The 25,614-nt window shown below is 41.1% G+C and overlaps 1 protein-coding gene across 6 annotated transcripts in view; it reads right to left on the bottom strand.

Moving 5' to 3' along the window:
* Nucleotides 1-25,614, bottom strand: part of Gpatch2 (G-patch domain containing 2) — a 154,281-nt gene that overhangs the window by 27,212 nt on the left and 101,455 nt on the right. For 4 of the 6 annotated variants that reach the window (XR_003377044.1, XM_005348849.3, XM_026779785.1 and 1 more), the window contains 2 exons: nt 16,949-16,988; nt 10,985-11,055 (listed from right to left, as the gene is read on the bottom strand). The exons of the other annotated variants lie outside the window; for them this stretch is intronic. Coding sequence is in view for 3 of the 4 variants with exons in the window: in XM_005348849.3 (XP_005348906.1) it covers nt 10,985-11,055; nt 16,949-16,988 (111 nt within the window). In the remaining variant the exon portion in view is untranslated. The remainder of the gene's footprint in view (nt 1-10,984; nt 11,056-16,948; nt 16,989-25,614) is intronic. 6 annotated transcript variants of the gene reach the window in all.

The following is a 25,614-nucleotide window of genomic DNA, read 5'->3' as shown; positions in this document are numbered from 1 at the left end:
AGTTAGGTAGGCGGAGTAGACAGAACAGAATGCTGGGAGAAAGAAGCCGAGTCAAGCAGTCGCCATGATTCTCCCACTCCAGACAGACGCAGGTTAAGATCTTTCCTGGTAAGCCAGCTCGTGGTGCTACACAGAATATTAGAAATGGGTTAGATAAATATGTTAAGAGCTAGCCAATAAGAGGTTAAAACTAATGGGCCAAGCAGTGTTTAAAAGAGTACAGTTTCCGTGTAATTATTCAGGGTAAAGCTAGCCGGGTGGCAGGAAGCAGCCCCGCCGATCCTCTTCACAGCAAAATCTTTACAGGTGGAAAGATTTACTTTCAGCATAGAGAAATGGTATTTTCAGTGAAATATTTTCTATGTGCAAAAGGAAAAGGGAGAATAACTATTTTACTGCCCAGTTTTTACCGGCAGTCACAAGGGCATTGGGATTTTGAGGCAGTTCTTGGTATTGTCGTGTAAATATAAATTCCCATGCCCTTGAGATGGAACACCTTTAATTTTGTTCAAAAACAGACGAAGGGAAGTCCACAGAATGATGTTTGGAATTTAAGTTAGAATTATCATTAGGAACCACACGTTCTGCCAGGAATACACAGAGAAGGAAAGAGAAATCCTAATTGTTTTCCTCGAAAAGACCCAGAAACAAAATGGTGTCCTGACAATCTAAACGGTTTCCACATGGAAAGAAAAAAACTAGTAGTAAATAAACACTTTGGAGTCAATGGAAACATTTGCTCCAAGTGCAGCAACTGTAGCAAGACCTAATTAGGATAACACCTGATGAACAGAACACACCAGCTGTGTCTAACTAACAGGCTCAGCCCTGCAAACTGAGGCTAAAGGCCAGACAGGCATTCATCAGGCTTTCTCTTCGTTATCTACACCATACAGTGTTCAAGTGGTGGGAGAAGAGAGACTGTTAACAAAAGTAATCCTACATGGAAAAACAAAACAAGAGAAGTATCACCGCTTTGCCATCCTTCATCCACCATGTGGCAGGGATCACCATGGCCAATGCAGCACACAAAGAGCTGAAAGCATGGCAGCATAGACATGTACCCCTTTGTTAACCAGAATAAGACAGCAGAGAAACCTGAGGGAAATGAGCCCCCAAATCTAAATGCCAGTTACAAGAACACAGGGGACCAAGGAGGACACAGAATGACACATAAAGCATTCCTCAGTGCTGGGCCTGCTTAGGACAGCTGATTTGCCTTCCCTTTCATCTTGGGCACTTAGATTTTATTTACCAAGTTCATGCCAAAAGGCAAGAAACAGAAATCATTGAGCTCTTTCCAAAATCTCAGTAGCAGGTACAATTTGACTTCTTCAACAACAGTAACAACAACAAAAAATAAAAATAAAAAATTCAAAGAAAACAGGACATGTAAGGAAGGAGAATAAATAAGTACAAGGGAATTAAAAACAGTAAAGAATAAAACCATCAAGGGAATGCATGGGAGGTATTCACCCATGGTAGTTACTGCTACTGTTAAAACAAGTGTGATGCATGCTACTGTGAGTCCTTCTGTCAAATAATCGGATCAACAAATGGACTAAGGGATTGAATTCCAAGGAAGTACAAATGGTCAACACATGAAAACATGTTTGACATCCTTAGCCCTCAGAAAAGTGTAAATCAAGACTTCACTGAAATTCCAGCTTACCACAGTCAGATCGGCTGTCAGGAAGAAAACAAATGGCAACTCATGCTGATAAGGATGGCAGAGAGGAGAGCCCTAATACATTATTGGTAGAAATATAAATTTGTACGGACACTATGGAAATCACTATGGAGGTTCCTCAAAAAGCTAAAAATAGATGAACCCAGTTAGTCCACTCTGAGGCACATACATAAAGGAATCCAAGTCAGTACACCACAGGATACACAGACCCCTAAGCTTGTCAGTATCATCCACAAAAGCCAAGTGAAGGCATGAGCCTCTATGTCTACCAAGGGTACACAGACACAAAGGTTTAATAAAGAATGAAATAACACCAGTATAGAAAATAGAGCTAGGAAGCACAAGTATTAAAAGGGCATGTTTTTGTCCTATTGGTGGAGTCCGTATTTTAAAAAGACATGGAAGTAGGGGCACGTTTAGTGAAGATTTGTTTTGCATTTCTTTCTGACGGCTAAAGATGTTGAACACGTTTTGATGTGGTGGCTATTTGTACTTCCTGGGTGAATTTTCAGTTTCATTCATTATCCTATGCATACATTGATAACTTCTCTAAGATAGCTGATAGACTGATAGGAATTTTGACTTTTCTCCTGAAACAGTTTTAATACTTATATCTATCTATCTATCTATCTATCTATCTATCTATCTATCTATCTATCTATCTATCTATCTATTATGTGTACAGTGTTCTACCTGCATGCATGCCTGCATGACAGAAGAGGGTGCCAGATCTCATTAAAGAAGGTTGTGAGTTGTGGTTGCTGGGAATTGAACTCAGGACCTCTGGAAGAGCACTTGGTGCTCTTCACTTCTGAGCCATCTCTCCGGCGAATTTCGACTTTTCTTAGCATTTCTCCATATATAAATTTTTTTTTCATGATAATACACTGAAAATGGTTTTTAGCCCAAGAAACATTTTTATTTTATGGTCCTTAAGTTTATAAGTAGAAATCACTATAGCTCCTTCCAGACTCAGTGAAACATAATTCATAGTTTTTAGGGACTAAATTTGAAATTTAATTAAGTTATCTATGAAGCCTGCCTGTGTCCTCTAGTTTGGTAGCATGCCCCATATTGGAATTGCTGTTAAAAAAAAATGACACAAACCTTTATCTAAGGTTTATTGTCCTCAGGAAGGAGAACACGTAGTTTTCATTTCGTCTCTCTAATTAGTAATTTAAGCATATGTTCAGCATTTAACTCTAAATGTTTGCCTTTTCCCCAAGCTCTAATACAGCTGTCCAAGATTTGAATGCCAGAAAACATTTAAATATCAACATCTGTTGAATTATGTTAATTTAGTGTAATATAATTGGGCATGAGATGGAATTGATCGGAAATATATGAAATAAACAAAGGTAAATTCCCATCTGTAGCCTGGTATACAAACAAAATCAATATGGAATGACAAAAGTATTTATTCCCTAAGAGAAAAAAAAAGTACTGGATACAAAACAAATTTGATTAAAAAACAGACCAACAACTATATAAACAAGTTTCATATTATTTTTAAATTAATTTTGCATTGATCTTATAACTGAAAAATGGTAAAATGGCAATTAAGTGCTTAATATTTGACTGTTTTATATTAGTAAGTAAAATATTTCACTTACAGATACATGGGCATTAAGATTTATCCTGGAGGATTTCTATTCTACTGTGATCGGGTGGTGGAAGACTTCAGTAGGTAGGAATATGAAATGAACCGGTCCACATGCTGACACTCCACTAAGCCAGTCAGCAGACACACCGACTTTATCCTGACTTACCGTAAGACACCAACTGAAGCAGCAACATTCCAGTACCTCTCCCATTAATGACTTAGGGCTGACTGCTTGTTTGGGGAAGATTTTGGCACAGGAGCACAGTGCATTGCCATCCCCAAAGGCTCCCTAATGAAGTTACAAGGCAGGCTGCAGGAGTGACACAAGCTGTTGGGATCCAGCTCTGCAGGTGCACCTTAATCATTTCCTAGGGGACTCATCTCTGGGAGCTAAAGGTTAGAGCTGTGTCCGTGCCCACTTAATCACTGGGCCAATTTGGAGAGTGCCAACTGTGAAACAGACACCTGTCCTTAAAGAAATAGACTTCAGACCACCCATTTATTTCAGTTAAGGGTCGCTGGAACAGCTCACACATGCTAACAATTTTCTGTCATTAGTGACCACAACACCTCCAACCGCCATCCTTGGGGACAGAGCTTGTGCTCAAGTCTAAGCATTTGAAAACATCTAGCTCACCTGTGGGAAGAAGAGGTTACTAGGTGATCAGAGTCACACCAAAGGAGAGTGGATTTCTATTGACTATACAAGGATACAGAAGGTATTTCCAGCTGGTAAACTATCTCGTTCTTTGTGGGTCCCTCATCTCTAACCAAAGAGCAACAGCTCAAAATTTAATTTATTTGGTATAATCATAACTTAAAATAACCCACTCCAATTATTCTTTTAAAATCTTGGCAAGGAAGGTTAGAATTTCAGGATGCCAAAGGACAGGAGCCATGAGCACTGGCAATTTGTGCCCAGTGTGGTTTTATAAAATACAATAATTTGATCGCAGAGTGTAGAATGGGAAAATTAAACCCCTTAAAAGCTATTTTATATCACATATGTAGGAAGTTTCCAATTATTCTGCTCTAACTATCTCTAGCCCTCGAAGTTATTCAAATGTTCTTTTTAATTAGGACACATATATAATTAAATGTATTCCAATTAAACAAATATGGAATGCATACATTCTAATTAAAGTGAACATGTGAGTGTCTTCTATTAGCTTGGCCATGCACACATAGAAATGAATGGGAATCACTCGAGAGTCTCTTCCCATGGAGGGCTGAGCAAAGCTGTTCACCTCAAATCAAGTCTCACCCTAGTTCTCAATTTGGGAAGAAGAAGTCATAAAGAACTATAACATTTTAAAGTCAGTGTTTAAAGGTGATCTTGAGTCACTCTGTGGCCATATAAAATGTCAACCTGCATAACTTACTTTAAAAGTACAGTGTTAAATGATTGCAGCTCCAATGTGACAAGGACAGGACTGTTTAACATGCTAAAGACCCCAGAAGACAGGCCAGGCGGTGTCTCCTCACCATGTGGCTTTGCTGATATATGCAATTTTGTGTATGTTTCTGGGAAAGGCAGCGACACACACACAGTCCACGTCCTTATGCAGTTTCTAATGAGCAGTCCTCCTCCCATTTATTAACAGCTGCGCAGAGATGGAGCTGTTAATACTTTCATTTATTTTTGGCAAAGCTGCAAAATGACAAATAGTTTTGTATCTGTTGCAAATTAGGTCTCCTTTCCAAACGGCAAATGACAACATGGGGAAGACTGAATCCTTGAATATCTTTGGATCTTTAGAAAATCAAATAAAAAGCAGCTGTTATTCTATCATATCTGTGACAAAAACGGTGACAAGTGCCAGCACGTGGAAATGAATGCCTTCCACAATGGGACAAACAGGGACACTCTTTTCATTTCGATGGAAGGGGGAAGACATGAATGAGTACAGGAACCCCTCTTAGAGAAATGGGAATATATAACAGGATCTACTGTTTCTCAGATTAAATCTACTCTTTTCTGTTTTATTAGATTTTTATTTTAATCAACCCGGCAAGAGTAAAGCAAAAAAAATCAATCAATCAATCAATCAATACACTTTCTCCTCTGATGAGCAGATAATATCAGGAATCAGATCACACAGTACGCAAGTGATATCAAACCATGTGCATAAAATAAATAAAAAAGATACTTTTAGGGATGAAGTGAAAAGATATCACAGAAATTAACAGAATTTAATACTATCACCAACAAATAGACTTTTACTTGATTTCAAATAATACCTCAAAGTATTAGATAGTCTGCCTAGGTCCTTTTTTACGAGTATATGACAAAAAACAAATTTTCTAAGAGTCTGGTAAGTAAGAGGGGAAATTCTATATCACCACAAGAACCTCCAGGGACGAAGGGAAACTTCTTGATGAAAACAGCTGAGTTGAGCTGCCTCAAGTTCTCAAGTTGTTCATAGACTGTCAAGTTGAAAACACGTCATCAGTGTAAAAATGGGTGGGGGACACTTGTCCCAGGATGACACATAACTGGGTACCAGGCATCCCTTTATGCCTATGAACTAGCTGGCTTTCAGTTTGGGAAGGTGATACTGACCTTTCCAAGTTTTTACAGAATTATGAAAATACTTACTTGTAACTTTAAGTGAGAGATGCTCCCATCTACTTTTAAAGATGCAAATTTTAGGATTTGCTTAAATCTTAAGGAGCACAATCTGTCACCTGAATGCGGAAATGTAAGACTGGAACACGCAAGGCATTTCCCACTGGCTGTGCACTGACAGCCTCTCCCTCTGCAGGTAACTGTAGATGGTACGTGGGTTGAAACACCCCCAGATAAAGGAACTGGTTGAACCACCCTGTCTCATTGGCTCCAGATGAGGTGGTACCCAAACTAGAGTTACACAGCTCTGGAGTAGGCCAAGAACAATGTAGATGCTGTTCCTGTTCTAGAAGTCACACAGGAGTTAGACATGGTGGTGTCTGCCTGTTACTCAGCACTGTGGAGGCTGAAGCAAGATGGCTCTGACCAGGACAGCCTCGGCTACTTGCTAACACCCTATCTCACAACAACAGAACAAAACTCTCAGGTACAGTGCCCAAGGATTTAGTTTGGTTCTCACTTTGAAGGACAGATTACTTGACATCATGTCTACTAATGATTAAAATCTGAAAGTGATAAGTAGTTCCAAAAGTAACATTTAAATGTGTTTTTATTTAACTATGTTTTGAGAGAAACTTTTATTTTCTAGAGTTTCCACTTGTATTCTTTAAGATTTTGAGGTAAGTAAAAATGACCAAATAGCACAAAAACCTGGTACTCATTAAACATTAGACAAGAAAAAAAAATACAACAAAATTAGGGTGAAATTCATGGTAGGAAATGGAGAGTAAACACTGAAGCAAAGGAGAATGGAAGGAACACAGAACTCTACAGTGACGGCTGGGAGAGTGGACCAGGAGTCTGAACTACACAGTGCTCAGTGAGGAGAGTGCACCCAGGAGCTAGGCAAAACACCTGGGCAAAACAGTGTGACTGTCTCCAAAAGCAAACAACACCCTCTACCCCAAAGGTGACCAAAGTCCTATGTTATGGCCACAAGACCTAAAAAATGAGAAGAATCAATAAAAGACAAGCAACATAGAAAAACACTAGAAGGTTGTGCAGCTTCAATCACTGCAGGGAGAATCCTGAGAAAACCACCCAATAAGCACCCAAGGGTGATGCTGTAAGGAAAGGGTCTACATTACTCACTATGTGAACACATCTGCTGTATGATAGGGCTCTCTGAGAAACAACACGAAGCAACCAGCTGACAGGCAGGTTAGAGGAACGACATCAACTATACCGGCAATCAATGAGTCTATAATTTCATTTATAGTAAGTGTAAGTGCTAATGCGGCCTGTTGTTATTTTATTAATAACCACTGGGATATAACAGGATGATATATTATATGACAAGCATGGCGAATGGTAAGTAAGCAGGGCAGAGATGCCAGAAGTACTGAAGCAAGCTAAGAAATTCAGAAGTCTGTCACTTTGATGAACATGCAGACATACAGGACAGTTCACAGAACACAAGAGAAACTGTATAGAAATGACTGAAGCCAGGGGATCATTGAGAGTTTGAGGCCAGCCTGTGCTACAGTGTGAGACCCTCTCTCAAAGGCAAATGAACAAGTGACTGAAAATATTAAAATGGGGTGTATTTAAGGAGATCTTATATATTGTCTTTTTCTTCTCTTTGTATGTTAGACACAGCACTGCCTCATGTTGGTAGACAGACAATACTGCTATATTTACATTAATGTAAAGAGCATAACGTACCACTGAAATGTTCTGTAGTTAGTAGCATTGGTAAATATACAACTAAAGCTCTGCTAGGAAGATTCTTAAAATTCCCCAAGGTGCCCGGGGGAGTTGTGCTACCCTCCTTCAAAGTGCTTGGTCGTGTGCTCAGAGCATCTGTGAACAAAGCCCACTTTAAGGGTGTGCTACAGTCAAACACGTCAGCATCTCAGCCTTGACTCACTCCAGCAGAGCACCTAGAAACTCACGCCTCTGCACTTGCTTGGGATATTCTGGGAGTAAATGGTCCCCGATGCAATGACTCAGTGCAATACTACTGCTCTCTTCTCCAACCTTTATGTTTTTCCCCAAGTTGAAAAAGGCAAGTGCAGTCACTCATCCAAAAGGGTTAAGAAAAGTCAAGATAATATTAAAATACTAAGAAAGAAAATGGGTTTCAGGAGAGGAATGTAGAATAATATATATGAACTGGAAGGTGAAGATTTTCATGTTGCATTTAATAAGATTCAGAACAAAGCTGAAGCTTCAATCTTATTTCACCTTTCCAAGTTGCCCAGTACGGAACACAGCCTATGGCAACAGGGCAGAAAGGACACAGAGCACAGCCATCAATCAAGAGGAAATATGGGTAACGCTCAAAAAGAGTGGTCTGGAAAGAAGAGTACAGAAGTCTTAAAAAATCATTTAAAGATTTGGGTTAAAATATTGAGAAAATTGACCAGCAGTGTCCCAAGAACACAGCTTATGTTTGAATTTGTACCTGTTGCATGGCTGTATAGGTTGTATAATTGTGTATTTCCAACATAGAAATGTCATGTATGTACGCGAGAAATAGACAGGGATGGGAGAAGGGAAGGGAGAGAGAGAAGGAAGGGCTTAAAAATGGAGAACTAAAGGTTCTCCAATACTCAAATGATAGAAGCTAGAAGCAAGAAATGCAATTACTAAAAAAATTACTTAAAGATGGTGGGGGGTGTGAAAATTCTAAGGAAAAATGACCTCCAAACAAGAGTTCAATTTTCAGGAAAACTGAGCAATGTGATAAAACTATGAAGGGATTTGCAGACACAAAATCTCTGATTGAACAACCTGCTTTCTTGCCCTGAGAGCTCAAAGAAAATAATGCCATGGGACCCCAAGAACAGAACTCTATGGGAGACAGGTGAAGAAGTCTGCTGGGGCCAGTGAGGAATAAGGATGCTGCACATGCCACACATCAGGCCAGGCCGACATTACAGAACGTAATGGAAAATGCCAGCAGGACAACAAACCAGCAGCTACAATTCCAGGGACAGATTATTGATGAATTGGGGCAAAAAAAAAAAAAAGGAAATAAAGCAAGTGGAAAGCAGATCCATGATCACCACAAGCGAAAGTTATACACGAATGGCTAACAGCTACATGCATATTCTCCTAATAACAACAGATATTCAGTGCGGGAGGAAAAGATAAAGAACCAGACATGGCTATGTATGGGGACGTAGGAATCCCAGCCAAAGGAGAGTCAGTATGCAGTATAATCGAAAACACTAAAGAAGTGGTCATATAACCATGCAATATGGCTACACTGAGGCCAAGAGCAAAAAGAAAAGCTAAAAGTTAAAGTATTCGGAGAGTAAATACAGAGAACAGGACAAGATGGTGATGGGCCCTTCTGTACGTTATTTTTCTTACAGAGAATTTAATACTGTTAACTATGTGTGAGAATTATATGATTGAAAAATACAATTCAGCAAGCATATAGGAAACATGCAGGTAGGAAAGTCAATGGCAATATGAGAGTTACAAAAGCCAGTGCTTGAGACCTTACAGGCGCGTTTGTCTATCTATAGAACAATGCTATAGAGTGGATGCTACTGCTTTTGCATTTTATACATGGGAACAACAGAAAACTTCAGTATTTGCTCAGAATCACCCAACTAGAGAATGGGGACACTGGGCTGCAGTCAGGCATGCCAATCCCAGAACAAACATATGAGTATATCCACTCCTTAGGCTCAGCTTTCAACGCATTCTACAACTATTCTGAGCACCAACTGTAGACACCCAAAGTGCCAGGAATGCTTGTGGTACAGCAAGGCAAAGGCATTGTATTTATGTGGCCTAGAGAAAGGAAGACACATAAAGTGACACAGAAGACAGTGTCTGATGACAGAACACAGGTCACTTCTAACAGTGAGCAAAGAAATGAAGGAAATGGGGAGTCAGCCTTCTTCTTCTTCCTGTCTACATAGTGATGCTGGCAGATAGACACCAGGCCCAGTGATATTAAACACAATCTCTACTGATGGGCTAAATGTCACACCTGCTCTCCAATTGAGTCTTTTTACTTTGTCCCAGTCAGTGGAGTACCTTGTCGTCCTCATGAGGTCTTGGGAAGAACAGTTCTCAGGTCTGATAAAGGTTTCATTTTGCATTTGTTCTTTCACAGATAAAGCTTTAGGTTTCTGAGAAATAACTATTAAGTCCAAGGTATGATGGTAAATTCTGCCTCATCCAGGCAGAATTTACACCTTTTTTTGTGGAACAGAAAGACTGAAAGGGAGAACTCTTCCCGACCACTGAGACCAGCTGTGCTCTCCTGTCTAGAATTACTCTAGAAAGTTGGTCTCATGGTCTTGGCCCTTGCACTTGTATTTGTGCTGAACACCCAGCAAAAACAACCAGAAGGGAAAGGGTTTACTTGAATCACAAGTTCAGGTTACAGTCATTAATACTGATACATCTACACAGTAAGAACCTCAAGCAAATGGTCACATCATACCCACAGTCAAAAGCGAGGAATTAATCAATGCATGCATATTTGTGCTCAACTCATTTTCTTCTTTTTCATGAAGTGAGGTTTTAAATCCAAGGACTAATATTATCCACTTTCAGCTGGGACTTCCCAATCAAATAACATGATCAAGACAATCACCATGCCCACATGCCAATGATTCTCCCCAAGTGAGCCTGCACTGCCCTGAGTAGATCTGGCAGTCATTCTGATCAATATTTAGGCAAGAAAGAAAGCCACTGGTGTCTAAGTGAAAATGAAATCTTCATAAACACCTGAAGCACATTTGAAAACACACTGTCAAAAAAGCAAACTGCAGAAAATCCTCCGCATTAGAAAAGAAGACAAACTGATCACTTATGTAACTTAAGATGAAAAGGTTAAAAAAAAAGCACTTTTAGAAAAAAAAAAAACTATTACCTTGCATTTTACCAGCTTTAAAGGAATAGACCCACATGACATCTTTATAAAAGAATATGACCAAACTGGCATCTTTATAAAATAATATAACCAAAATGGCATCTTCATCACTGGAAGGCTTGAAATGGGTTCTGAGAAACAATCCACAATTCACCAGGCTTCATGGATGTACTGAAGGGCACTGAGCCCGTGAGAATGGGGAGAGTCTTGGATGCTCACCTGCTGGCTGTTTTCACGGAGCAGTTTTTCTTGTGTCCCCTTTCCGCTCGGTTATCTCTCAGAAGCTGATGCTATACAAAGTGTCAAGACAAAGTTGTAGAAACAAAAATATTTCTGTTATATTAGTTTGCAATAAGAAAAACACTTTGTAATCAAAGGGACACTGGTATGCCTGGTTGCATGACTTTCTTTGCTAATGATGCCACTGTTACTGGTGCAAAAATGCTGGCCAGGGGGCAATCTGTCCTTGACAACTGCAGTGACAGTTAGCACATGGCCTGGAATGCCAAGACTAGAGCTCAGGTGTGTTCCCTACTACTGAGTGACAACACCCTCTGCTGTCTAACAGTCAGGTTCAGCTGTGATCTGCTGTGGTGACAACACCCTCTGATGTCTAACAGGTTGTAACTGTCAGGTTCAGCTGTGATAGTTTTGAGGCCGATATGAAAAAGCTGATACTGTTCCTTATGTACGCACAGGAAAGTGTTCTCTAAAACATGACTGCCTTGGAGATATATATGAATGTACTTCCTCCAAATGTCTAGCCATCCATATCTCTTCATCGCTGATTTACTCTAAATTAACTAGAAATAAAGTAGATGAGAAAAAAAAAAACCCAGCCAATTCTCTTCACCATGTGTTCACTGAAAGCATAGCTAATTTACTTTTAGACATGATTACGTATATGCAAGGCTAATCTCACCAATGCACACCTTATCAAAAATCAACCCAAGCAGAGAAAGAAACTTACAAGCACTAACATGGGACAGACTTGTGCTCCACCCTTGAGCTCCTTTGTTTCAATGACAGAGCCATTGCGACCTCAGGCAGGGTCCTTTACTGTTCTATGGTCTAGCCTCCACCCATAAACACAGACATTGGTGGCAATTAACTGCCAGGCTGCGGTGTTAGAGATGAACCGGGGAAATGCTTAGGCAGCACTGTAAGACTGACACCACAAGTGCTGAGAACATGGCCTGGGAACAGCAGTTGTGATGGTCACAGTTAAGGAGCCTGGCTGTCTGGCTGTCCTGTGTATGGCAGAGACTACCAGTAACTTCTGAAGGATAACTGTTAACTGTTCTGAACAATTCCACTGAGGACTGAATGCTAATCTGGCCACCTTCTAGATGGCCCAGACTTTGGTTAAGGCCCAGTATCCAGGGATGTTGTACCACACAAATTCCTCTTAAGTACTGACTTATTTCCACTCAGATCACCACCCTCCTAGTCCAGACTACGGCTTTTCTCACTTGTCACAGTCTCCTAAATGGTCTCCCTGTCTGCAGTCTTGCTCTGATCCAATCCACTCTGAGCTGTAGTCAATATGAGTTTTCTTAAATGAATCTAATTTTATTATGCTTGAAATAAAATTCAAAATCTTGCATTGGGCCATCATGGCCCTTCATAATTTGATTACACCTCTGCATTAATAACTTGCTGTGCTCCTTCCTGCCCATAGTCTCATCTCTTTACTTCTATATATCCCAGCCATATAGAACATTTTACAGGGGATATGGACCGTGCCCTTGCTCACAGTGGCTCTTTGCTTCAGTTTTTCAATTTATCAGCATCTCCAGGGCTTAGTACTGTTCTGGAACATTTTTAGTGCTCAATAAATATTTGTTGAACGAATGAACGAATAAATGAGGCAATGAAATAGGACATGAGATTTGGTATATGATATGTAGCTAAAGCCATAGCTCATTATTGCTACTTATAGAAAATAGTGACCATTTATCTTAAGTCCATTAATCTGAAAGTGTTTCAATTTAGAAACACTTCGTACCACGAACGCTAAATTGGTTCTGAAAATAAAAAAATTAATTGCTTTGGCATTTCTAAGTCTAGTGTCTTCATGTCTTCATCTAAACGAACATTTGCGACACAGATAGCTCAAGGTGAGATGACAAAATCTCCTTTCTCTTAGATTCATGGTAGTTAATTAACTTCTCATTTTAAGATAAAAGTTACTGGGACTGTTTCCCTGGGGCTGGTGTTAAAGCAGTTCAAACACCTATAAACTACATAACAACAAAGTTCGACAGCTTAGATTTTAAATTACAACTATGACGACCGGCTGTACCAATCTGGTCTGGGAGGTTTTCAGCCCACCAGAAGGATGAGGACAAAGGAGATGAAACTGACTCCGTACTCCGTGTTCTACCTCTTCTGAATATCCCAGAATTCATGTTTTTAATGGTAGTGTATAAAAAAGGCAATTATTCCAATAATGCACTTTATATACACAAAGACTTCAACATGAAACTACCTCAGTTTACCAACCCCCCCCCACCGAAAGACAGACAGACAGGCACACACACACACACACACACACACACACACACACACACACACACACACACACATCACAAATCAAGGTCAACAAACATTTGAAATGAAGTTCAGATAAAAAGGACCATGAGCTATGTTATGCATAAGTTATACATGAAACTAAATGTTTGGAGACCACTTAGAAGAAGGCCTGGAGCCAAAACATGCTGCTTGTGTCTGGAGGCTGAAAAAGGGAAGCAGACTGAAAACCCACAGTAAGAGCGGCTGCAGCTGCAAGGGCCACTCACCTGCCCGGAGACACTCTCCAGTTCCAAAAGCCTCTTCCCTGCTCTGTGGGATGTCTATCAATGTCACAGGTAAGGTCACTCTAGGGTAATGACTCAACAATGTCATCTTGGTTAAGAACAGAGCTTCTGGATATGGTGTGAAGTGCTCCTTACCTTCAGGATTTCAGATTCAGGGACTTAGGCCAAACTGAGGTACAACTCCCTGATTTGTCACCACTAGAAAATGGCCCAGAAGAGGACAGTCACAGCACCAAGTGCAACATGTAAAACCATGGCACACAAGCTTAGAGCTGATGGCATCAACCAGGAAGACAATAGAGGGTTACTCATAGCTCATGGCTTTGATGCAAACAAAACGGAACCCAGATGAAAAGGAAGTTGCATGTTCTCCTCTTCTGTGGATGCTGATTGTGTCTGGTCAGAAGTATCTCTGCTGGCACACCCCTTTAGGAATGCCTGAAATAGTCTCCTAAGACTCGTCCTTTCAGTGTCTCAACATTAAGAGCGAATGGAGTACTACTTAAACCATGACCAGTGACTCATTAGGGCACTTGTAAACTAAAACACTTGCAAAATGTCAAGCCATAAGATGTTCAAGGAGGCAACACCTTAGAATCTAAACTCATGCGTATACACACACACACACACACACACACACACACACACACACACACACACACAAGCATACACACACAGCACCACAGAGACACATTAGTGCAGACACACATAGGTGTAAGAACACACATAGACACATGTGCATAAACAAAGACACAGAAGCAAATACATAGACACACAATACACATTAACAGATACACATACACACAAAGCACATACAGATAGGCACACAAATAGACAGAAAATCAGGCAGAGATATACATATATAGACACTAACAGACAATCACAAACACACACATAGATGTCTCCTTTTTCTTTCAACTTGGACCTCTCCTTACCCACACAACTACCAAGAGTCATTGCCTCTGTCAGACCGTCTGCGTCGGAGTGGAAAAACAAGGCTGCTTTTTTCTAACTCTTCTTGTAAAGGTAGCAAGTATCTGACAGAGAACAGAGGACAGGGAAGCTACATCCTGAGTGTGACAGAGGCAGGGGCATGGTACAGAGCACACAAATGGAAATGAGACAGAGCAATAAGGAACAGAAAGGAGTGGGAAGGTGGGCAAAGTAGTGAGGTGAGGATTTGAAATAAGGCTGGGTCAATACTATCGTTAGTTTATATTGCTACATTGGAACAAGAGAGAAGGCGATCACAAAGCAAGTCTCTCATTCGACATTCAGCAGAGAATTTTATAATTCTTCATGGTTTTGCATTGCATTACTTGGATCTAGGATTTGCTAACTGTTCTTTGTGCTACAGTTAAGTCAGCTTATGTTGAACTGAGAAATAACTATGCGCTGTGATGCCATGCTAACTGATCCTCACCGTGCAGACTCCCTGACTGTGTGTTCATTCACTGGCTCAAAATTATCTTAGCACCCACATCAATGCTTTCTTTGCTCCGGCAGCCACTTGCACACATAACTAAGTGGTAAATCAAGGCTCCGAGGTGAGCAACCTCATTCAGATGACTCTGTCCTGTACAGCTCTCATAATGTGAACAGTTGTTCTAGTGTGTGTGTCCTTTTGAAACAATGTTTTTGCACTCCTATGGCCCTCGGGAACAGTGTCTTTCGCTGTTAAGCTCAAGAGGGCTGTGATAGGCTAGTAAAGAAAACACATGCCTGTCAAGAAAAGCCTTCCTCAGGTAGGAATTACAGTGCCATTGGTCAGAGCTTAATGTTAAGGAGTCAATGGTCTGATAGTGAAACAGAAACCAATGCGCGCACACATACACACACAAACGCGCGCATCGTGCTTGCACATTACAAAAAAACAACAAAAAAGCAAGGTTATAAATTATAGTGATATTTCATTTGTATTTTAATAAATAAAGCTTGCCTGAAGATCACAGAGTAAAACAGCCACACTGGTCAGCCTTACAGACCAGGCAGTGGTGACACACACCTTCAATCCCAATAGCCACACTAGTTTGCCATGGAAATGGGGCAGTATGGTGCATTCCTTTAACCCTAGAGAGGAATATAAAATGGGAGGAGACAGCTCTCACACACTGTCTCATTCTGAGGATTCCTGGAGGCAGGATCACCATTTCAGACTGAGGTAGAGGTAAGAGCCAGTGGCTGGATGTTTTGCTTTTCTGATCTTCAGGTTGAACCCCAATTTCTGTCTCTCAGTTTTTCTTAATCGTGCTACAACAAACTGACTGACTGGCTGATGAAACTTTTGGGACCAGTAGCTGGAAGAAATGAACTCTGCAATTCCTCTAAGAACACTGTTTTTTTTTTAAGTGTCTGAGTCTACTTACAAATCTGAACTACCACAAATAAAAACATCACCTACACTTACTAATTAATAACTAATCTTGTCAAGACAAAAATGTGAAATGCACACCAAAGTTTAGGTAAAAGGTCAAACAAAAAATTAGTCAAAAGGATTATGAAAACTAAAAAGTGAAAAAGAATTGGTAATTTTCCTCTTTAGAAGGTATAAGTGATAAATCCACTCTTTCTCCAGGTACTGAAATGAGCCCAGGGCCTCTCACATGCCAGGCATGTGGTTCTCTCCCGGTCACAGCTCCTCAGCCTCCCGTGAGTCTTCAGACAGGGCTTTCCTTATGGATTGCCTGCCTAAAACAAACTCTTTTCATTCAGAAGAGCAAAAGCCCTCGCAAGGAATCAAACACTAAACTGTAAATTTTAGGATTTATTACAATCTAACTTCTGAATAATCTTAGCACATTTTAAAGAGACAACTGATACAGTCAAGAGCAAGGCATAATAGTTCTTCATCTGTAAAGATGATCAAACTGAATGCCCAGTTCCTGCCAGTCCAGCGAGTCATTGTGCTACCATGTGTGTCAAAAAGATAGCTAAAACACCCACCTAGAAATACATCAAATCTTAGAAGAACCACTGACTCCTCCTCAACTTAATAAGGCAGCTTGCACTGCCTGACCTTATGCAGTTTTAATTTGCTTGGAATTTTGTGCTCATGCTGACCGGGGCCTCTAACACTACGTGGATGAGGATGCTTCATCTTCCAAGCACTGGACTACATACGGACACATGCCATCACATGCAATATTTAGTAGTAAAGCCTTACATATGACCAGTTCCACAGGTCACCTGTGTGACTGAGGACAGTGGCAGTGGAAGGACTTTTAGGTGCCCACAGGTCAGAAGAAAGCCCCAGCACAATTAGCTCCTCGTATAATAAGCTGCTCTCTCTCTGCTGACCCCCTACCCGAGGGAGATGAACACAGACTGAAGGAAACTGTTCCTTCTGGATTAGAAGGTTCCTTACCTGGCCATGTTCTGTCCTAGCCCCAGGGCTAAACCAGTGGCTGTGGAGAGAAGAAGAGCTGTTAGCTGGCCCCTCCCTAGAAGCACTTGCTCGCCCATCAACAGTCAGCATATGCTGTGAGGAATTTGTTCACACTAACTACAGAACCTTAAATATGCTTTATTTTAATGGATATTTCATGTAATTCTAGACTTACACCAATTTTGACAGCAATGTAAGAGTGCTCATAACCCAGTAATTTTCAATTTAATAAGCAAACGGAGTTAGAATTACATTTCCATTTAATTATGTTAACATAAACTGCTGGGACTGTGTTCATTTTACAAATCAATTCTGGTTATAAAATCTACAAATGCTATCATTTGCCACAACTTAATTATAGCATCATTATGCCAAATTATGACCTTTTGATTATTGGAGTTATTTAAAAGGAGTTGAAAATACAAGAATATCCTATTCTGCAGCACTGTACTAAGGACCGAAACAAAAAAATTCCAGATATGAATCCTAGACTACCCATGGCCCACACTTTAACAGCTAGAGCAGTCAGGATTTGGGGTCAGAACAAGTTCCACGACAGGAAAAACACAAGTGACTGCACAGTCAAAGCCTCCCATTACTCTACTGCCAAGCCTGACCCTTTTGGCGCTAGACTCCATCTAGTCTCGCCACACTGGTGGATGGGAGTTCGTACTAGCTGCATGACCAGTGCTCCAGTAGCACACCACATAAAGACTGTTAAAACGTCTAAAACTAGGAAATAGAGGAAGACACTGGAAATATAGTTATGGGGGAAACTAGAGACTCTAAGTGCCATTTAGTTTTAGAAACAATAGCATCTTTATGTACTATAACCTCTTCAGGGACATGACATGTACAGCCAATCCTCATGAAAACCTTAGTTCCAGATATGGACTTGAGATCTGGATTCCCTTGCCAAAATGTGCTGTCAGTACACCATGCTGCAGAAGGGCAAGGAAAACTTGCATTGACGGCTACATCCGTGGGGGCTCGCAAAGACCGCAAGCATTCTCTGACTTCTGGGGCAGCTGGCTGGGAGTGACCAGACTCCACTGAAGCAGGGCTTGTCTCCATTTCCTTTAAGCATTTCTCTAGGTCATGGCTGGTGATGTACCCTGGCAGGGCAGAGCCCACACTGCCATGATAATGGACACTTCACTGGTTTCAGTGTGCAGAGTCTGGATTAGCTACCAGATGGAAGCAAACTTTCAATGAGAGTTCCACTGACAGCTTGACCAAGATTTACTACCTGCTGTGGACTGTTTTAAAGCAAAGCATTTAAAGATCAAAAGCACACCCTAGTTAATCATTCCATAAAAGGGTTAAAAACAGCAGTTATTTGTGCCAGCTCTCAACTCCAAAGCCCCGTGAGGAATAAAGCCTTTGCTCTTTTCCTTCTCAAAAACATGCTAGATTTTGTAAGAATATAGCAGAGTGATGGTACATAAGTGATTTTATATGTTAATGACTGACTTCCAAGTACCACAAATTTATTCTTCACTGGCTCCTGATGCTCTATTTTAGTCTGATAGGTAAGTGTCATATATTCTATCACTATTACAAAGTGACCACTTCCTGTCATTGAGCTGCTTCTATTTCTCCCACTTCTAGTGGAGTCCTTGATGTGTTCCTGCTGTCCTTCCTCCTTTCACGGAAGGGTCATGTCTCTATCACCCAGCGATGGGAGGTGTCCAAAGCCCGCCTTACTGTAAGTGTTCAGCTTTTCAAAGGAGTTTGGGAGGTTTCTGTGGTGCTTGCTGAACTTACACCCTTCTTATCTGCCAATTAGTTGCTGCCTTCTAGAAGTGGAAACTGGGTCTGGAACTGAAGCTTCTACTACACCCTATTCTCTCACCATTATTACAGTTTTTACCTTCATAGGATTTGGGTGAGAAGATTTAAAAATAAGTTTTCCATGAGGCAAACACTCTAAGAGGTGGTTTGGCCTGGGTCGTAGAAAAATACAAAGAAATACAACTTGGCAGGGTCTGGAAGGGTCACTGGGGACTTTCAGAGAAGTTACTGGGGTGGGGTGGGAGAGACCAAGATTATACTGCGCAGGTTAGTGTGAAGGAGGAGAATGTGAAGAAGTAAACAGGCCTCTGCAAGGGAAGGAAGAGAGGAGCAGGTGGAGGAAACGTTGAAACTGCAAGAGTCAATGGAGAACCCCAGGAAAGAGGAAAAGACTGATTAAAACACAGGTGCTAGAGTCAACTGTGGACAAAAAAAAGGTTTATTTCCTCTAACAAACCAAACTGTGAGAAACGGGAATAAAGGCTAACGAACAAAGCCTGTGACCGAGGAATGAGAGAGCTGGCAGAAAGCAAAGTTCCAGAGCCCAGGAGCTTTGGGTGGTGTTGCTCCAGAGCAACCAAGAAAGTGCTTTTGTATTGGAGTAGCATGCCAGTGAAGCCCACTGGTCAGGTGGAGAGTGACCCTCCTCCAAGTGCAGGTCTCAGGAGCACCCCCACAAGCTAGACAGCAATTAATCCCCAAACTCTCAGAGGTAGACGCTTTGCAAACAAAGAAACACGCTCAGAGAGGTGAAGTGATTTGCCAAAGATTTCATAAGTGAGTAACAGTTGGAGTTCAAAAGTCAGTATTGTGGTTCTGAAGCCATGTTCTTCCAGACACCATACCTATGGCTACTAACAGAAACAAAACTGAAGCCAAGGGTATGACTCAAGGGTCCAAGCCTCCTGTGAATAAGGGCAAGTAAAGAGGGGTCGGTAGCAAGGAAGAAGCTTTATGGAGCATTGGTGTGGTAGGGAAAGGGTGGCCTCTCTGTCCACTGCTGCAAAAATGAGAGTCAACAGCAGGCTGTTCCCTTTGGGTAGTCTGTTTCCCTCACCCTGGCAGATTTAGATGCTTCCTCTTCTGCACCTTCAGTGCTTTTGCTCACATCTATCTCCTTTCCAGAAATCAGGTTCAGACACCAAGGTATTTACTTACCCTGGTAATGGAAACTGGAGTTCCTTGAGAGAGGGACAGAAGTAAGGGCAACAATCACGGAAATGGTGGTGTAGGAGGTCCTTCTATATTTGTGTTGATTTCATTGGTTGAATAAAGAAACTGCCTTGGCCTTTTGATAGGGCAAAACTTAGGTAGGCGAGAGTGGGGGAGTTGGAGGGGGAAAGAGAACTGGATGCTGGGAGGAAAGAGGCAAGCAGAGAGCCACCTGCCATGATGCTGCCAGGTCAGACATGCTGGATCTTTCCCCGTAAGCCACGAGCTCGTGGTGACATAGATTATTAGAAATGGGTTGAATCAAGATGTGAGAGTTAGCCAAAAAGAGGCTAGAACTAATGGGCCAGGCAGTGTTTAAATGAATACAGTTTCTGTGTAATTATTTCGTGTGTAAGCTAGCTGGGTGGGACGGAACAAAGGGCCCACACTCCTCTCAGGCGGCCCGTTCCTCCTCATTACTACACAATGGCAGCCATGAGAGATGTAGAATCAGCTATCAGAAGCAGTAGCCAATAAACTGCACCATCTAAGGAACGCTCAATGCTGGGAGCCTGACCTAGGGCAAAACACAGGTCTGGCTGAGCAGTTTTCATCACAACCTTACCAAATCTCCAGTGCTCCCAGCATGCCAAGGCTGACACCCAAAGGAGTAACACTGGGCCCTGTGTTCTTACTCAACTTTTGCTTTATTGCTCCCAGTTTAGTATCATGAGTTTTGATGAAGAAGGAGCTGGGATTGTGTTTCTGGGTTGTTTCTCCCCTTTTTGTGCTCACAGAGCCTAGGATAATAACGAGAATACAATTTTAATGACATTGTATCAAAAAAAAAAAAGGCAGGAGCTGGGGAGATGACTTGGCTGTAAGTGCATGCTGTGCAAGCATGACGACCTGAGTTTGAGCCCCAGAACCTACACAAGGAGCTGAGCAGGCAACACTGGCTTCCAGTTCATCACTGAGGGGGCTCAGAACGGAGGGTATCTCTTGGACTTGCTGGCCATCCAAACTAACCAAATAAGAAAGCTTCAGGTTCAATGAGTGGCCCTGTCTCAGGAGACATGGTGGACAGAGACTGCTCTGTCAATGTTCAATGTCAATGTCTGGTGTGTATGAGCACACACACACCAAATAAATAAAATGGTAGTAGTGTCCTTCAACTGTGAGTGAAGCTTAAATGAAGGCTAGTGCCTGAACCAGAATGAAGCTGCTGTGATGTTTATGGACACGGATTTACACTTGAGTCAGGATTTCAGAGCAGCCTCACAGAAGTCTAACAGGAAAAGAAGTAGACTAGAGAGAGACTGAGGCACAGTCCGTCAGTCTGCTCAAGGCAGAAGAGCTGGATGTGGGCTCTAAGCTCAGTTTTCCCTGTAGGACACAGGTACAGGTAAGGCACATCTAGAAACAGAGCCTGCCTTGCCCAGTAGGCTCTGTTGGAAGCAGAAGTCTGCACCCCCTCCTGAGCTGCAGCCATCATTCAAGCAGAGCAGTCTTGTAACTACAGAGTGGAAGGGATTGCGTTTCAGGTCTCTGTAGATGCTGAGCGCTGCATAAATTCCTTCTCATGCTTCCACAATCCCCTTCCCTAAGCACAGAGCTGCATAGCAGGTAGCAGCAATGTATTGGATTTCACAGACATCAACTAACATAACTCCTGGGCAAAAAGACAAGGCCGGCACCAAGATTTTTGACTGAGGATTCCAGTAAAATGCACTGGAGAAAAGCACAATAAACTGTACTTTTCATACAGATTGTTAGAAATAAGTTTTGTCCTTTTGGACACAGAAGCACCTTTATTTTTTTAGAGAGAGAGAGAGAGAGACTATAAACACACACACACACACACACACACACTGATGTTCAATACAGTAGCCATTAGCTAGTTCTATTTACATTTAAAGAAATATTGCATATTTGGTTCCTTTATTGAACAGTCACACACTTATAATCCCAGCTTTCAGGAGACTAAGGCAGGAGAGTCATGAGTTCAAGTCTAGTTGTATCAAAATTTATTAAAGCAATTTGGTCCAGCATCAAGAAGCCATATGGCCAAGAACTTAGCCTTTGCAACTACCTCAAATGTCAGAGCTAACCTGTCCCTATGGAAACAGAAAGAGAGAGCTCAGTCATACCAAATGAACAAACACAACAGAGGAAACTAAATGTTCAGGTGACTTTTCACTACTCATCAAGACAGACTCCTTAACTGTGTTCCAGGCTTGGCTTGTACCTTCCCCAGTCTTCCACATGACAATCTGCCTTCATGTCCTTCATTTATCACAGAATCCTTCCAGATTACTGGACGCCGAACAGCCATTTTATTCGCTTGAAATGCACCCCCCCCCAAATGATGTACTTCAGAGATTTATCAGCCGTCCTCGGTTGACAGATATTCAGTTAAATTTTAAGAATTAGAACCTGCGCTCAGTATATAGCAATGTACATGTACTACCATGTAATTGCACATGTATGTGCCTACCCACTGACCACTGTCTATTGTCCAATACTGATAGGTAATGTCCTCCATCTTGCTTTCTGCTGTGTGTCTGCGGAGGGCAGCCCTCCTAGGTATCCTGGAAAGTGCACCCAAAAGCATGACTTGAGATGGCAGACAGAGCTTCATCCACTATAGTGTCATGTTTTTCTCTACTAAGATATCCCTCTATTAAAGTTCTCTATGATGTCAATTCTAAAATTATATATGAGGCTTTTTCAAAGCTTTATTTGCTTTATTAAAATACTAATGAAAATTCAAATGTTTAGCTTGATATGCTTGATAAAAGGAAAAACACAAGTTTAGTAACAGCTCAGGTAGCTTCTGGCAAACGTTATATATTTGGAGTCTAGGTTCTTTATCAAGAAAAATAACACTGGGGGTAGCAGATGGCTCAGCAAGCCAAGTTCTTGGTATGAAAGCTTGGTTTCCTAAGTTCAACCTCTGGAACCAACATAGGGGTGGAAGAAGAGGAATTATTCCACAAAATTGTCCTCTAATCTCCACTTGTGGGCCACATATAATCAACACACACTAAAAATAATAATAAAAAAGGAAAAATAAAGATATTTCTTAGGAGTTAAATATAAATCAAATTTGCCGAGCAAAAGACCTATGAAATCAGTATTAGTGCCCTCCCTGAAGAACACTGTGGGCTACGGTAACACATGTGACTTCATTCTGTAAGCTCTGGATCCCTCAACATCCATACAAGAGTTGATACAACTGGAGCTCCCTACAGAATTCCCTCAGGGCTTGCACATCTCATCAGAGATGCCTAAGATATTGTTTCCTAATTGATTTTTGGTCAAGCAGAGTTATAGTGTGTGGCTTGGAAAAGTCAAACCACCAATAAAATGGAGAAAGAACATCTGCTTTGATAACTCAGAGAGCAAAGACATTAAAACGACACATCTGAAAAGGAAAGCCTGTTAAGATGCAAACTGCTCAACATGACTTTGAGGGGCTGTCTAGTGGAGATGGCCGCTCTGCACAGCACTCTGTAACCCCTTCCAGAAGGAGGCTGCCTCATTTCCTTCAGCCTGACTCACAGCATGCCCATCATGGGAAATAAGAGAAGGAACTGATCTCACATATTATCTGAATCTTTACCTACAGGTAAAGCCCCTTTCCATACAATGCAGTAAATGATAAATTTAAAAGTGAAAAGGCATTCTCAATGAACATAGCCTTTAATCAGGCAAATCTTGCTTAAAGCATGCCTGATATTTACACAAAAGATAAAATGAGTGAATATTTGTTTTATGAAGGAATTCATCAGAATTATAATGAGTTATCTCTCTACATTTTTAAAAAGTTAATTCTATATACCTGGGAAGTAGATATATTTTGTATCAAAATAAAACAAAAACAGAATGTGACTATCAATTAAAATCAATTAATAAATCATAAATATTCCTTTAAAATTAAGTATCTTGCAAGTACTTGAGCAAAGTTAGAGAGTATATAAAAGCCTGGAACCTCTTTTGGTTTTCAAAACAGGATTGTGTTATGTTACCATCTGGCTTAGCAAGATGCAGAGCAGACTAGTTTTGTGATCTCTGGCAGTCAATCTTGCTTCAGCCTCCTGCATGCTGGCAGTGGAGGGGTGTGCCACCATGACTGGATCTAACACATATTGCTAAGAGAGAGCCATCGTAATTTTCACATTTTACTATTGCGTATTTAGAAAGGCAACAAAATGATAACACTGATGATCAGGTTTCAAAACGTATTTTTAAGATTATTGGTATTATTAGTTTTAGTATTTTTCATGAGTGTGTGCCATGTGAATGTAGGCACCAACAGAAGTCATGGGCACTGGATCTCCTGGTGCTAAGGTTCAGGTGGTGGTGAGCCTCCTGATGTGGATGCTAGAACTGAACTCAGGTCTTCTGGAAGAACAGTATGCGCTCTTTAAATACTGAGCCATGTCTCTAGTCCCCTCAAACTTTCTTTTTAATCAGAAGTTAGAAGTAACTTCACTTTGTTAGCTAGATTAAGAATCTTGGCACATTCTCTGTGTGTCTTATATTAATGAAGACTTGACTTATCTTTGCTAAATACTTCCTGCTAAAAAGGAACAATCATCTATCAATGACTAGGCTTTCAATATGATACTACTTTTCCCAGGAATAATTACTAGGTAAGTTTTTTTTTCCCCCAATGAGCAGAAGAAAACACAATGTCATTTTATTAAGCTGATCATGTTTTGTAAATATGTTACTGAGACTTTCTGGTGTGCAGTGCACATGTTTACAGGTATCTATGCTGTAAGAGGTGTGTAGCGATGCTGAAACTAGCAAATAACAATCTGAATTTTGCTTTTATAATGGAAATTATCTTGAATGTTATTTTATAGTATTTATTTATTTAGCTATTGAAGTAATAGGATAAACCTAGGGTGTTGGGGAATGTTATTTTAAGATGTGTGACTTTTGTTTGTGATGCATTTCTTTAGCTCTGTGAAGCTGTGACTCTTTTTTGCCTGTCTAAAACACCTGATGGTCTAATAAAGAGCTGAATGGCCAGTAGTGAGAAGAGAGCAAAGAAAGGCAGGGCTTGTAGACAGGGACGATAAACAGAAGAAGAACTCCAGAAGAGAAGAAGAAGCAATGAGAGAACAAGGAGAGGAGGGTGTCAGGGGCCAGCACCCAGCAGCCAAGGCTGGAAAGAAGTAAGAGAAAGAAAAAGCCCAAAGGCAAGAAGTAGTCAGGATAATTTAAGTTAGGAAAGAAGCAAGCCAAGATAAGGCCAGGCATTAGTAAGTAAGAATAAGTCTCCATGTGTAATTTATTTGGAAGCTGGGTAGTGCCCCACCTCCCCCATAAAAAAACCAAAAGAGCCAAAAGAGTAAAAGAGCAAAACCACTGCAGTACACTGGGATGTCATGCATGGGACCTAAGTGCTCCAGGTGCAGCCCACCCCCATCTGGTGTAGGAGTCCTTCTGTATTTGTGTTGAATTCATTGGTTAAATAAAGAAGCTGATAATATGCAAGATATTCGTCAGTGTTGCTATAGGGTAGGGTCATTTCAGGTTCTTTATCCTCAGCTGTCCAGGGAACTAACTGGGGACCTCGGCTTGAGCTCCTGGGAGCCACTCTAGGTTCAAGTCTCTTGCCAACCCTAAGGTGGCTCCCTTATCTAAGAATTGTGCTTCCGTGCTCCCCTATCCAACCTTCCTTT

This window comes from Microtus ochrogaster, chromosome 6 (genome assembly GCF_000317375.1).
Source record: "Microtus ochrogaster isolate Prairie Vole_2 chromosome 6, MicOch1.0, whole genome shotgun sequence".
NCBI classification, from domain to species: domain Eukaryota; kingdom Metazoa; phylum Chordata; class Mammalia; order Rodentia; family Cricetidae; genus Microtus; species Microtus ochrogaster.
Note: the sequence above shows the minus strand (reverse complement) of the source record. Positions and strands in the feature narration are given on the sequence as shown.